Source organism: Eutrigla gurnardus (assembly GCF_963514095.1).
Source record: "Eutrigla gurnardus genome assembly, chromosome: 20".
In the NCBI taxonomy this organism is placed as follows: domain Eukaryota; kingdom Metazoa; phylum Chordata; class Actinopteri; order Perciformes; family Triglidae; genus Eutrigla; species Eutrigla gurnardus.
In genome coordinates, this window is record NC_139931.1 from 18,489,387 (window position 1) to 18,503,940 (window position 14,554).

The 14,554-nt window shown below is 39.0% G+C and overlaps 1 protein-coding gene across 2 annotated transcripts in view; it reads left to right on the forward strand.

Moving 5' to 3' along the window:
• LOC311031376 (voltage-gated potassium channel KCNC1-like) overlaps window positions 1-10,440 on the forward strand; it is a 76,251-nt gene extending 65,811 nt beyond the window's left edge. For both annotated transcript variants that reach the window (XM_084037662.1, XM_084037665.1), the window contains 2 exons: window positions 2,092-8,774; window positions 8,887-10,440. Coding sequence is in view for 1 of the 2 variants with exons in the window: in XM_084037665.1 (XP_083893791.1) it covers window positions 2,092-2,105 (14 nt within the window). In the remaining variant the exon portion in view is untranslated. The remainder of the gene's footprint in view (window positions 1-2,091; window positions 8,775-8,886) is intronic.
• Window positions 10,441-14,554: the final 4,114 nt, after the last annotated feature.

The window sequence follows — 14,554 nt, forward strand, 5'->3', positions numbered from 1 at the left end:
CTAATCTTTGCTTTTTGATCAATTATTCAAATAAACCATCTGAACGAAGGGTTTTTTGGTGGAAAATCTAACATCTCATAGATGTCAGAAACATGTGACAAGGTGCCCCAGGATACAGATTTTACTCTAAGGGCCACAAACCAAACCAGTTGGGAATGAATTTTATCCTGACGTTTGGTTGAAAGCTCCAGAACAAGATTCTAAACAGATTTTGAGTTAAAACTGTTTCATGAAAAATCTGAGATACATCAAACAAGTGATCTTACCCCATGTAGATGTTTTTGGGAAACAGGCCTATATTCAGTGTGGTTCCACATATCAACTTAGTTTCACCAGAGGAAAGGAAAAAAATGAGCTGAAAAGCTGAAACTTTTATTTTATGTAATGATGGGTAAATTAATTGTCAGTTTTGCTCATTCTGTCTTCTTAAATCGCTCGTCACAATCTCATGAGCCAACACCAATTCATATGTGTTGGGTTGCAACAGCTATTCATAAATCCATCACTAAATTTAAAGATTTCTTAATTGTAATTAACCAACTTCTTTCAAACTAATGTATTACTACATGCACGAGTCATTGTCACATCATAGCTAGCTTAAATTCATGAAATATATATATTTTGGAGGTGTAAAAGATATATATTATGTAATTTATGTCAGCAAACATGGAAAAATATGTGTTCCAGAGTTTGTAGTATTCATATGGTAATATAGTAATTAGAATGAGATTATGCTAAAGTAACTATGCTATTCACTCATTCAGTCAAAAGTTATGGTTGTAACATCATAAAATAGGAGTAGAATGGACATTCCAATGCAAATCAACAAGGATGGTCGGTTTGAGTACAATTTAACAACTGCTTCATCCACACACTGTTGTTAGACCCTAGGAAACTACATTTTTCAATTTTGTTTGGCTCTTTTTCTGTAACAAGTGCAACATTTAGGCACTGCTTGCTAATTCTAGCATTCTTTAATGCTACACTGGTAACGGAAAATGAGTCGCAACAGCAGCAGTGCTGAGTAGCTAGCTACCTAGCTTACTAGCTAACTAGCTCCTTAGCCAGACACCGTCTCTCTTTATGGCCCCACTGGCGTGTTTGTGACAGTAACAACTAGCAAAACACCATTTTCTTTTGAGTAATATTACCACTGAAAACAGTAAATGTCTGTTCTACTCCTATTCTATTTCTATGGGAATATAATTATATGTGGACCATATTCAATATTTTACTCTTTTATTGGCAGGCTATCTTGGCTCGGCAAGTTAGCTTAGTTACCTAGACAACAACAAATGACGAGGTGTAAATGTTTAGAACAAATCATCTCTATGTAAGTACTAGTTTCATGAGGAGCAATCCATTTTAATTAAGTGGTGGAATTTACGAATAGCTGCTTCAACCAGCTCCAGGACTGTGTTTCTGAGCAGATGCCATTCTTATGAAGCCAAAGAAAACATTACTTTACCCACCAGCATCATGTATATGCAGATTGGGCATCGACCTCTGCGCCAGACCTGGATGCTACTAGATTGGCTACAGTTTACAATCTGAAACAAAATAAATGAATCTTCTAAAATAGAGGCTATTATTATGTATGGTCTCAATGGCGAGAGACAAATCTTTTTTTGATTCTGTTTGAATTGTACCATGAATTACACATATAGATGTTTGTCAGTTTATAAGATAACTATGCACATCAAGGAAGTTGCATTTTATATTTTAATATATGTAAATCAGAAAGACGACACAATCAAACGTCCTAGTTAGCATAGTTTATGTCTCTTGCTGAAGCTACGACAATGTGAAACTTTCTTCACTTGATAAATTATCTTTTAAATTGACAAACAATCAGGGTGCAATTCTAACAGGATTTAAAAAAAAATATGTGTCTCTCGCCGTGGATTACCGTACATGTGTTTTTACGAAATATGGTCCCAAGGGGCGTGATTCACTATACCTCACTATATCTAACCCTTTGTTACCTATTGGGTGTCTCACATGCTATACCCTGGTCTGGTGTCTGATGGTCGGGTCATTACATATTAACTACAAATCCTCACTAAATTCTCTTTTCTTTTTCCCTTTCAGTGCTGAGTTTCTAACCCCCACCCCTCCCTCCCCCTGTTTCTCTACAAGAAGAGGAAAAAACAATAAACTTTGAAACCGCAGCCCCTCCATCTCCTGCGATGGGATTCACTGTAGAAAACAGGAAGGAGATAGAGAGAAAGAGAAACAAAAGAAAACAAAAAGAAGACGAGTGGTAGAAACGATCGCCGACACTCCGACCAACATTTCATCATCCCTCCAGCACATTCATATGCAACCTTCGCCGAGGATCCCGATGGACAAAAAGGGTCACGATCACATAAGCTATTATAAAGATAGGAGTGATAAAAACATACCACCTCTTTGGAAGTAATTTTCAGGGCAAACCACAGCATGGATGCTCCCCAGTGTAGCGGCCAGAGGGTTCAAGACTTGGACTTGGAAACAACGTCAAACTCACGCCCTCTATTTTACTTTTTATTTTTGTTTTCACAAAGCTTCGATCACAACTGTTGATTTCCAGTGGATCTTCCATTATTTTGGCACTCAAAGCACTATGCAAGGCGAGGGGCGGTCCATTGTGATGTCTAAACGGCTCCGGCAGAGTCCGAGTCAGGCTGTGCAGGCCTGCTGATCTCTGCTGAGCTACGGAACCTCTATCAGCCGGGCTGAAATCTACTCATACATATCAGAAAAAAATATCAGCCACATTGTACGTATACCTGACGTGATCCTGTACGCGCTCTTTTCTGACTCATCCGGGAGATAGTTGACGTCTTACAGAGACCTCAGCAAAATGTCAAAGAGCCGGTTTTTCATCCACGTTGTGATGGAATAAACCCAAAGATGGACACGTTGGATGGAAGTTACAGTCAGGGTGAAAAAAAAAAAAAAAGAAACTGGCTGTAACATCTGCTAAAGAAAAGGTGGTCAAACTGAAAATGAAGATGTGATTAACCCTCTTTCTCTCTCTCTCTCTCTCTCTCTCTCTGTCTCCCCCCCGAATGTTTTCACGGTATCTCAAGCGCCTCCCCCTCCTTGCATCTCAGCCTCTTTAGCAAAAACTGCATGGCATGAATGAAACCAATTAAAACCCGAAGAAAGACAGCCAAAGACACAATGGATGGATAAAAAAAAAGAGGGGCGAGAGAAGAGATGGAGTTCATGAGAGGGACCGTCATTTTTTCTTCTTTTTTTTTCCACGCAGCAATGTCAATGCAAAGTTATCGTCATCCGTGCTACTTTTCAACCCCCTTAAACAGGCTGCTCCCATTTGCAAAACAGCATCTCCTGCTCTCTCGGAAAAGCATGATGGATGAGGAGGAGCTCCCTCCCCCTCTGAGAGAAAGAGGGAAGGGGGGGGGGGATTCTGCAGACCATACACTCTATACCTCTGGGGATGTGGGGCAAGAAGATAGAGGCTTTTTTTTTTTCTTTTTTCAAAGAACGCAGGAGCGGGAGAACAACTTTGAGAAACTATTCTAGGGACAAAAAAATAAAAAATAAAATAAATGGCAACGATTGCAAATTAGAAATGCATTTTTATGACATTGTTTACCAGCATGAATATTCTGCATGACTTCTGCAAGCCATTCTGATCTCCCCTTTGAATAACAGGGCTAGAAATTGAGAATTTAAAAAACGTGAACAAAAATGATGTTATATGCAACAAATAAAAAAAAGTAGGATTATGTTTTTAAAAAACGTTTTTTCTGGATTTTGTTTTTAATGATAAAACACAAATGAGAAAAAAAGGGTTGCAACATCTGTTTTCTTTCACAAGAAATCTTAGGAACCCACCCCCACCCCACCCTCTAAAATCCAAGAAGACTCCTCCCGACTACTGCAAGTATTTATTCTGCTACTCCAAGTTCGTCTTCTACTGCAGCTTCTCACCTGACTTCTACGCTGCTTCTTCTTCTCTTCTTCCTCTACTTCTTCTTCTTCTTCTTCTCTTTCTTCTTCCTCTTGTAGCCTTTTACCGGAACCTTTTTACATGACTCTCTCCAATGGCAGCTGTGTGTGTGTGTGTCACAATGTGGACTATCAAACGGATCTTGAACTGAACTGTGCCGTCCACTCACGAGATGTCATCGATTCTGTGCAATTTGAATTCAAATGTCTGTTGTCCAAACTTGTCCTTGCCCTATCTAAAGCAATGTCACACTTTCAAGGTAAGAAAGGTCATCTGCGGTCAAGGGTCAAGGATGAGTCAGGAAAAAGTACAGGGGAACTACAAATGATCCAGGCAGGTCTGAAAAAGGTACAAGATGGCTGCCTCATGATCCATGCTGGTACTCCACTAGGAATGTATTGTTTATTCAGCCTCCTAAAAATTACGTTATCACGCAACAAAACTGCATAGTGAATTTACCACAAATAAGTTGCAACGAGTTCAAGGAAGTCCATGTGGTGGACAGGTTAAAAAGCTCAGGGCTTCCACCCAGGAGACTGCTGTTTGTGTCATGTTTGAACCAACTAATACTTTTGGATCTTTTTTGTTTTGTTTCAATTTCGTAGTCATTTTAAGCAAAACCATGTTCCTTTACTAAATCTAACAAATAGTTTCACCTTACTATTTCCTATTGTGGTGTGTTTTAATTATGTTTTTCCATCTGTTAAAGAAACTGTTTGGTTTGGAAAAAAAATATGTTTCCCTGGAAACATAATTCAGTGTAGTTCAGTTGTATGGGATCATAATTTCATAGGTGACAGAGAGAATATCGTTTTTTAAATTTACTTTTAGAGACCTTTCAGTGTCATTGGTTAGGGCTACGGTTAAATCATTTCATGTTTTATGGGATTAGGATTACAATTTTGTAAAAATGTTTTCTGTTATGAACAAACACAGGGCTGATTTTAGAAATGCCAAACTCTAAATCCCCTCAGCTAAACCATAACCGTTTTTCTAAAACTATCAAAATGTATCTGCATGAATTTTGTCTGAGGCAGGTCTGACGATTTAAAACATTGTGTTCATGAAGCGAGTTACACACTTTTAACTAAGACTTTATCAGCTGCTAGACCCTTTTTGAAAATGCAGCCTAAAAACAATTGAAAATATATGTCAAATATAGATGATATGACCTCTGACCAAATGCAAAGAAAGAAAATATGTGGTTCAGGACATTCAAATAGAAGGATGTCATCTGCAAATGTTTGCTCCAGTAGCTTTATCAAATCTGCTCTTCGACTCTGTTCCAAAACATGTACATTGCTGCTTACATGCCAGTTGGTGACATTATTTTGTAGCTTAACTTGTTCTTAAAACAATATATGGCATGTCCAGCTACAGCATGTTGTAAATGTGCCATAAGCCTATAAATGAACGGAGTGAACACTGAGTAAAAAGTGTGCAAAGTTCAACCTATAGAGTGAAAGCCTTCCAGTTTATTACCGTCGAAAGCAACCCGATTTGAAATACTTTAGCACCTGGTTGGTGACACAACATGGTGCTCTAAATCTGAAATAGGTAATATTAATGTATGAACAGCAGCTCCTGTTGGTGATGGTTCCTCTAGGATGATAGGCAGCTATCTTGGCACTTTGTGTTCAAACAGTACCCCTTCTCTTTTCCCCTTCTCAAAATCTCTGGATAGATTTCAATAAAAACAATGGGAAAATTCTCACAAATGAAATGGAAATGTCTTTAAAGGTGACTGAAGCACTTTGGGTAGCCTGAAAGTGAATAGGACCCGAATAAGAAAAGCTGTATGTGTTGATTTTCCTCATTATTTGTTTTATCATGTCTTAATTATGCATCTCGTGCGAACATACATTTTTAATTTTTGATGCTTTCGTTTAATTTCAATTGCTCTGTATGAATAGGTATTTGGTTTATGAGAACATGTGGGCCCACCACCTACAAACTTTGTAGGTATGGATGGATTATGCCTATCGGGCACAGGCCAAGTCGATCAAATGATTACAAACAGACACATACATGACCATGAAGTTAGTTAAAATTACTTCAAGAGAGGCAACACAATTACAAAGAGACCCAAAACAGCCAAAAAGTGATGCAAAACGACTCCAAAGGGACGCAACATTACTCCAAAGAGACTCCAAATAACAACAAAGATACAGAGGTGCAAATACAAAGACTCAAAACATACTTTATAGAAATGCAAAATGGCTACAAAGACATGTAAAAAGACTACAAGGAAACCCAAAAAATGATTACAAAGACTCAAAACACCAACAAAGTATGAATAACAATTCTAAAGACACTCAAAAACACTTCCATTCTGCCAAGTCTGTGCCCAGGACCCTGTTGTCTCATAAGCTATCCATGCAGTTGGTTTTTATTTTCTGGCTAAAATAGTTAGCGCTATCAGAAACATCAGACCAAAATATTTCCATTTATGGCTTGTTCCCTAGTTAAAACAACAACAACAACAACAACAACTAATGTTAACTAAATGACATAAAAACATGATGTTATTGACAATTTTGTCACTGCTTTTGCCAGATATGTTGTACTTTCTACATATTCGATAATCTTTGCATTATCATTGAACAGATTTTGACAGTCTGAACTGCCCTAAGATAATATGGATTTAGCCAAGACAAAATGGTTGAGTTAAATTTTTTTCCTTCATATTCCAAACTCCAGCTGCAGTCCATTCAGTTATCAGATTGCGTCTGAGGTCTTGCATTGTATGAAAATCAGCCATCAGATTATTGTAAATTGTAGTATTTGCATATGCAGCCATGCTAATTGAAAAGCTGATAACTTGAAGGGCCGTGGCTGAAAAATACTTCTCCCACTTGGTTACATATGAAATTTGGTTTGCACTACGTAGTGCATCATGGGGACCAACAATAGGTTTTGTTTGGTGTCTATACTGTGTTGGCCATTACACTCCACAATCATTGTTAGTTTTTTAGACATTCTGAGGGAGTCTGAACAAATAACAGTTAAAATCAAACAGAAACAGGCCTATCTCAGGAATACACTGTATCACAAAATCTGAGAGGTGGAATGTTGAAATGTGATGATGCTGCTGGATTGTTTTTTTTTTTTTCAAAAGAAAGTTTAAAATAATAGTTCCAAATTTCAATGGTCCCCTATGATGCTACTTGAAGCCTGGAAGTAGAATCTAAACTATGTCTAACTGTCCTTCCACACTGTACTGGGTCTCATTGCTTCCAGTGTGTTCATATTGTTTAATATAGTACTGCACATTACAGATATCAGTTATCATATTTTATATCACCTGTCTTCCTAAAAGGTATAAAGTAAAGCTTCAGAAAAGTAAAAACAAATAGCCTACCATGTACTGTACTGTAGCTTTACCAAGCAATGTCATAAACTGTGTTGGTTTATTTTGCTTTCAGCTAGTTTTTTAGGTTTTACATGGACATATATTTTGTATTTTCTAACACATGCAATTGTGACGAATTGTGATCATGGTGATTATAATGGCAGATTGATTAATGCTTTTGTATGCAAGCATGTGGTGAACATAAAAACAGCCTATGCATGTGCTGGTTGGGCTAAAGGCTTCATGTCATTGGGCTGTTGCAGAACAACTTTTTATGTTTCTTGGATAGGGTTTTGGGTGGTTTAGTCATGGGGGCATATGTGGCCATTATAGATGTCCCACACTACCATTGCCCTAACCGATCACTGTAGATGTAAAAAAGTTGTCTAGCAATAAAACAATACGTGATAGAGCCAACAACGTTAAAAGACAATATTGCCAATCAGAATTGCCCATAAATTTGTGTATTACTATCTTCAGGCTGGTGCAAGTGATACAGCATAGAAGGAATACACACTAATGTATTGGTTGTCCATACATTTGGGAGTATCTTGAGGTACGGATTAAGAAAAGGGTGAAAATTCTAGTCCCTAGTTTGGGTCAAGCTCCTGGCTGGCTCATACCATTCCCATCATGCAACTTAATAGTGTTTGTCATTAGATGCTTGCTGCCTGGTGAAATCCACACCAGCAGTTATTCCCAAACAATTTGTTGTTGCTTCAAAAGCTAAATAAGTCATAAAATAGACCTGTATGGCTGTATGAGCAGAAGGAGAAGTGATTGCTGTGTATGTCCAGAAAGACAAATAGTAACCTTGATTAGTCCACCGCAGTGTAGTGGGGACAGCAATTATGGTATAGTTCTTTTTTTCTCCTTTTTTTAAGGGTTTAGGTTATGAGTGTGTTGAAGAATGTGTGCCTTTGTCTATAAGTGTGTGCAAGAAAAGAAGCATGCTGTGCAAACTGAGCTAAGCCGCACCCCTGTGAGAAGACTGACAGCTGAGCTAACCAATAGTGCAACTTTACTTGAAAACCCAAAAGACGACCAAACATATCAGGACAAGATGCAGAGGAGCGGCTCTGCTCACTGTCACACCACCCCCACCTTCCTTCAATGCTGATTGGAGTTTTAAAAGCCTATATACAATCTACCGAGCCTACATTGTCTGGATAAGCGGGTTAGCTAGCTCAAGGTCCTTAGAAAAGCTAAGAATCCTAAATAACATTTAACGGTCCTCAGAAAAGCTAATGGTTAAATTGACCAAGGCTAACTAGGCTAACTAGTTTCCGCCAATCTCTACTAGCCTACATCACATGGAAAATATACTTTGATAGCCTAGCTAATTCCTCAAGGTCTTCAGAAAAGCTAAATTTACCAAGGCTTACTTATTTCTGCCAATCTCTAGCCTACAATGGATAAACAGGTTAGCTATCTTAAAATCATGAATAACACCGCAGGGTCCTCGAAAGGATAATAGTTATATTTACCGATGCTAATTAGTTTCTGCCAAGCTGGCCGAACATTGTCTGGATTTGGTTAGCAAGCTTAAAATCATGACTAACACAGCAAGGTCCTCAAAAGGCTAAGAGTTCAATTTGACCCAGGCTAACGAGTTTCCACACAGCTTTGCTAGCCTACAAGGTCTGGATAAACACTTATACTAACCTAAAAAAAACGAAATACTCTCAAGCTTGGAATTAAGATTTTTTTTAATACTATTCCCAAGGTGAAGAATGAACTTTTCGTGCTCGACATAGATGTTTAGTTTCAGTTTGTAGCTAGTTAGCTAAGTTGGGATCTAAAACTCCAGTCTGCGTTTCTTGCAGCGACCTCACCTCCTCTTCATGCCATGCTCCTCTCCTCCGTCCTCTCTCTCTCTCTGTCTCTCTCTCTCTATAATCTCCTCCTCATCCTTCACTGATTTTGAGGAAGAAGCTTCTTTTTGCATCCCTTGTTCTTGTGTTTTTCTATCCTATTTTTGTGTGTGTGGAGATGACTTCTAAATGCATGCGTGGGGAAACTTTAAAAAGATGACTTTTAACTTGATTTTGAACGGCCACGTGAAGGGAAGCCTCTCTCTTCCGTCAGAAAAAAAACAAGGTTCTCGTCTTTCCCTCTTCCTTTCTCTGTCGGGTAAGAAGAAACAGTGACACGCTTCTTTAATTTTTTCATTGTATAGCCCCTTTTCACAGACTGGGATCATTTTTCTGGAGGCTCAGTTTCATGAGTCCAATCTCGGCTTTCCAGAAGTTTCCCAGCACCGGTGTTGGACGTTTTGGGGAAATAAATTGAGCATGTTTCTGTGTTTCAAGAACATATCCTAAGCATATTTTTTCTCTTTTACGTTTGATGCAGCTTTTGCAATTTTTAACCAAATCATAGAAAATGTAGCTTTCCCCCCGCCCCCCACTCATTTCAGGTTTTTTGTTGGCATCTTTTGCTCTTTTCTGCTGTGCCTTTTCAGTCATTATGTTTTTTCACAATTGTTTCATAAACAGAAAATTAAGTCCAGATAAAGCTATGTCGCCGTCCTTTTCCATATCACTGTTAACCAATTGATTGATTAGTCAGTTGATCAACCTATGGGTTGATGGATAAATATCTGATATGTGTCCACTGGAAAGAGGCAGAGAAAAAAGGAGGACCGAGACAAAGAGACAGAGAGACGGAGAAATGAGAGCCTTCCCTCCGTTTATGAATGGGATTTATGCGATAAAGACTAATGCTGGATATCATTTTATTGTCACTACACTGGAGAGAGGAAAAATAAAAATATAAACGTGATAAAAGAACTGTATAAAATATATTTCAATGGAATGTTTATTATTTACCTTTTCTATTTTTGAAACATGTAAAGAACAAAAAACTGTAATAATTCAACAGCATTTGTGAAAAAGACACATAAAAAAACAGTTCTGTTGTTAAAATGTATGAAGGTTTGACTGTGAATGCTGATTTACCTGAGCAACTCTTCTCCTTTACTGATAGGATAAATAAAAACCAGATGAATAATAGTTTTAAAAAAAAAATCACAAAAACTACTGGGAAAAAGCAAACAGATTCAGTTTAAAGAGAAAATTTAGAAAACTTAATAAAAACATTAAAAGCTTATGCCAAAACTTTCCATTTGTGTCCTGTGCGTTTTTTGTGTGTTTTTTTTGGCAGCTTGTTTGTTTTACAGCTTTAATCAATTTCATAGTGGTGCACTTTTCCAACCATTACGAATAATCACCACATTATTTTACCCACATTCTACCAAATTGTCTCACGGTAGTTCCCAAAATGGTCATAAAATTGAGTCTATTTGTTTTGCATATATACACAAATTCAAAAACACAAATTTGCGACATGTTTCGTAGCATAATGTTTTGTAACACACAACCGCTTAGTTGGGTTGAGGAAAAGAACATCACGATTGGGCTTAAAATAACTACTTACGAATCTTATTTTACATTGCCATCGTTTTCATGCTGAGAGCCAAGAGAGAAAAAAATGCACAATTCTTGTCCCTATACAGAAAAGCAATAGGTTACTTTTTGTGACTACATTACAAGCTACCCTTGAGACTGCATTGTATCAAGATGAAAAACTATAGCCTATGGTATCACTGTCTGAATATCACATCCGAGATGGAAAAGGGAGAAACACACATACACAAACATATACACTACCAAAATTATTCACTCAACCATCCAAATAATATAAATCAGGTGTTCAATCACTTCCATGGCCACAGGTGTATAAAAGCAGCACCTAGGCATGCAGACTGTTTCTACATGCCTAGGAAACAGAAAGAATGGGTCGCTCTCAGGAGCTCAGTGAATTCCAGCGTGGTACTGTGATAGGATGCCACCTGTGCAACAAGTCCAGTTGTGAAATGTCCTCACTCCTAAATATTCCACAGTCAACTGTCAGTGGTATAATAATAAAGTGGAAGCGATTGGGAACGACAGCAACTCAGCCAAGAAGTGGTCGACCACATAAAATGACGGAGCGGGGTCAGCGAATGCTGAGGCACATAGAGCGCAGAGGTCACCAACTTTCTTCAGAGTCAATCACTACAGACCTCCAAACTTCATGTGGCCTTCAGATTAGCTCAAGAACAGCGTGGAGAGCTTCATGGAATGGGTTTCCATGGCGATCAGCTGCATCCAAGCCATACATCAGCAAGTGCAATGCAAAGCGTTAGATGCAGTGGTGTAAAGCACGCCGCCACTGGACTCTGGAGCAGTGGAGATGCGTTCTCTGGAGTGACGAATCAAGCTTCTCCATCTGGCAATCTGATGGACGATCTGGGTTTGGCGGTTGCCAGGACAACGGTATTTGTCTGACTGCATTGTGCCACGTGTAAAGTTTGGTGGAGGGGGATTATGTTGTGTCGTGTTTTTCAGGAGCTGGGCTTGGCCCCTTAGTTCCAAGAATTAGTTGAATTAGAGTGGAGACTGAGAGCCAGGCCTTCCCGTCCAACATCAGTGTGTGACCTCAAAAACACACTTCTGGAAGAATGGTCAAAAAGTCCCATAAACACACTCCTTGTGGAAAGCCTTCCAGAAGAGTTGAAGCTGTTATAGCTGCAAAGGGTGGACTGACATCATATTAAACCTTATGGATTAAGAATTGGATGTCACTTAAATTCATATTTAGAATTTATATAGTATATTTATACATAATAATAGCAGACAAATGACAGATTGATTCAAAAGGAGGGTGTAAGACCAAAGCAAAAGATACTTAATTCCTTTTACAATTGAAGTTCTTCAGATTGACCATCTGCTAAATTTTTATTGAATATACTGTATTTGTATGTATTTTTGCCATCTAGTGGCATAAATTGGAATTAAATATGCTGTAAACCATGCACCTGAATCGTTTACCTTCAATTTAAAAAGCCCTCTGGAGAAAGTGCTTTGACTTTCCTTCTACCAGATAGCAAACGATGACAAAAGAAATGACACAGTCACAAATTACATTAATTTGCATTAATATTTATTATTATTGAAAACACTTTGTAACCTACACATTGACGACAACAACTCAACTGTCACATTAACATACAAGAAGAAGGCGATCTATTTGAGGATTATGGGATGTGCAGGCCTGCTTCTGATTCCGGAACGTACCTTTACAATTAATATAGTGCACCGACTGGCACAGACAGAAGTGATGATGCAATTTATTTTTAAAATTATTTAGTTCATTTTTTTGTTGTTGTTGTTGTTTTCCATCTTGAAAATAAAATTGTGATGACAGCAGATCCCGTCTCTGGATTTATTTTTATGGTTTCCTTTTTTTTGCATGACATGCATTATTTAAGTCATTAACAAATATGTTTGAAGGCTGGTGATTGTTGTTAGCATTACTGGCTATACTGTAGGTCTCTAATAGGAAGACATTTTGTTTTTGAAAGGCTAAATGCCAACAAATATACAGTGAAACAGAATATTTAGATGGAACTTTTTACTTTCTTTCATTAAATGTCAACATTGGGACTTCATCAAAAGAATCTCAAATTGACAAAATACGTTAATTTGGGGCCAAAAGCAAAGGGAATAATGGAGAAACAAAACCATCTAATAAATAGTATTATATGTAATAGTATAATATTTTGACAACAGTATGGTGACCCGCGACAATAAACCTGTGACATATTTGGGAAATAGGGTAATAAAGTAACATGAATGGAGTAAAAACTACAGGTGTACCGGTGCACAAAATCCACGGGTCGGTAAGTCCCTCGCTCTTTGGGTCACGGTTTGGTTCGTTTCTGGGACTTAGGTAATTTGGAGACTGTAAGGAAATCCTCACTCTGTTTATCTGTTCTGTGTGAGCCTCAGTCTGGTTCAGGGGTGTTACGACCCCAGCTCGTTGGGGAAAGGGGAAATAACATAAATCACCGGATGGAATCGGTTTGGCAACAATTAAATTGTTTTATGAATAGGGAAGGTAAAAGGCAACACAATGAACTAAGGAAGGAGGAGGCTATTCCCAAACAAAAAGGTACAAAAACAACAAAACTGAAATACAAAACAGGAATAGCGCCCCTAAGTCCAACTTGGGAGAAATAGCGTTTTCACAATAATCAGATAAATTAGGGTTAACTATAAGGTCAGAGCCACACTACACAAAAGGAACCGCGCACGTTCCGGCTAACAAACAGGAGTTACAGGAGCCCACAGAAACCACAAGGCACTAGCAACCAACAAGGAGACACAGGGGGCCAACTGCTCACGTTAAATCACAGCGGCCTCGAGTGACTCTCTGCTGCTGGCTTTTAAACAGGCAGATAACGAGCTAAGGCAGGATGGGCCGGCGAACTGAAGCAGGGCGACCCAATCGCAGTGCAGGAGAGAGAAGGCAGACCCAGGCAGGCGAGCAGGTAGAGGAGAGGCAGGAACCAGGGGCACCAATCAGGAGCGAGGGCTGGCACACTTCATCTGCATATTGGAGCGAGATGACAGACACAGGGGCAGGGCATAACAGCCATGGGCCGTGACAAGGGGTCAGCCTGAATCAAAGCCAGGATCTAGCAGGTCCTCGGGATCACATTGGTGGGAAAACTACTCTCTGGAAACCTCATCATGTCTTACATGAGGAGTACCAACTTCTGCCCTCTGGGAGGCACTGAGGTGCCAGACTGCAGGAAGAATACGGAGAAGAACTCTTTTTCTTCCTCACTCAATAACATAACACAAGGAAGGAACTAAATCACAAGACATGAACTGAGCCTTTAACTAAGGCTACGTTCACACCGCAGGTCTTAATGCACAATTCCGATTTATGGCTCAAATCCGATTTTTTGTTTGGCTGTTCACATTACCTCTTTAAATGCGGCCTGTCTACGGATTGCTGTGTGAGCAGCTCACGCTCCTGAAGTGACCCGCATGCGCAGTTGATCATTGATGACATCACGCCACAGCGGTGTTTACGGAAGCGAACATGGCAACGGCAACCGGTAACGTGGGACTGTATGGCTTCATGCTAAAAACAGCTGTGTGGCGGCAGCCGGCAAATTTGCTTCGCTGCTGTCCTCCATGTTTGTTTTGGCTCCCGCCCGCTTTCAACTTTATTTGTCATTCATTTACAAAACAGTGCAGCGCGGGTCAGAATGACGTCAAAGTCGCATTAAATGCGACCTGGCTGTTCAGACTGCGGTCGCATTCAAAAAAATCCGATACGTATCCGATTCAGTACCACATTTAAATGTGGCCTGAATCTGATTAGAAAATGTCAGATTCAAT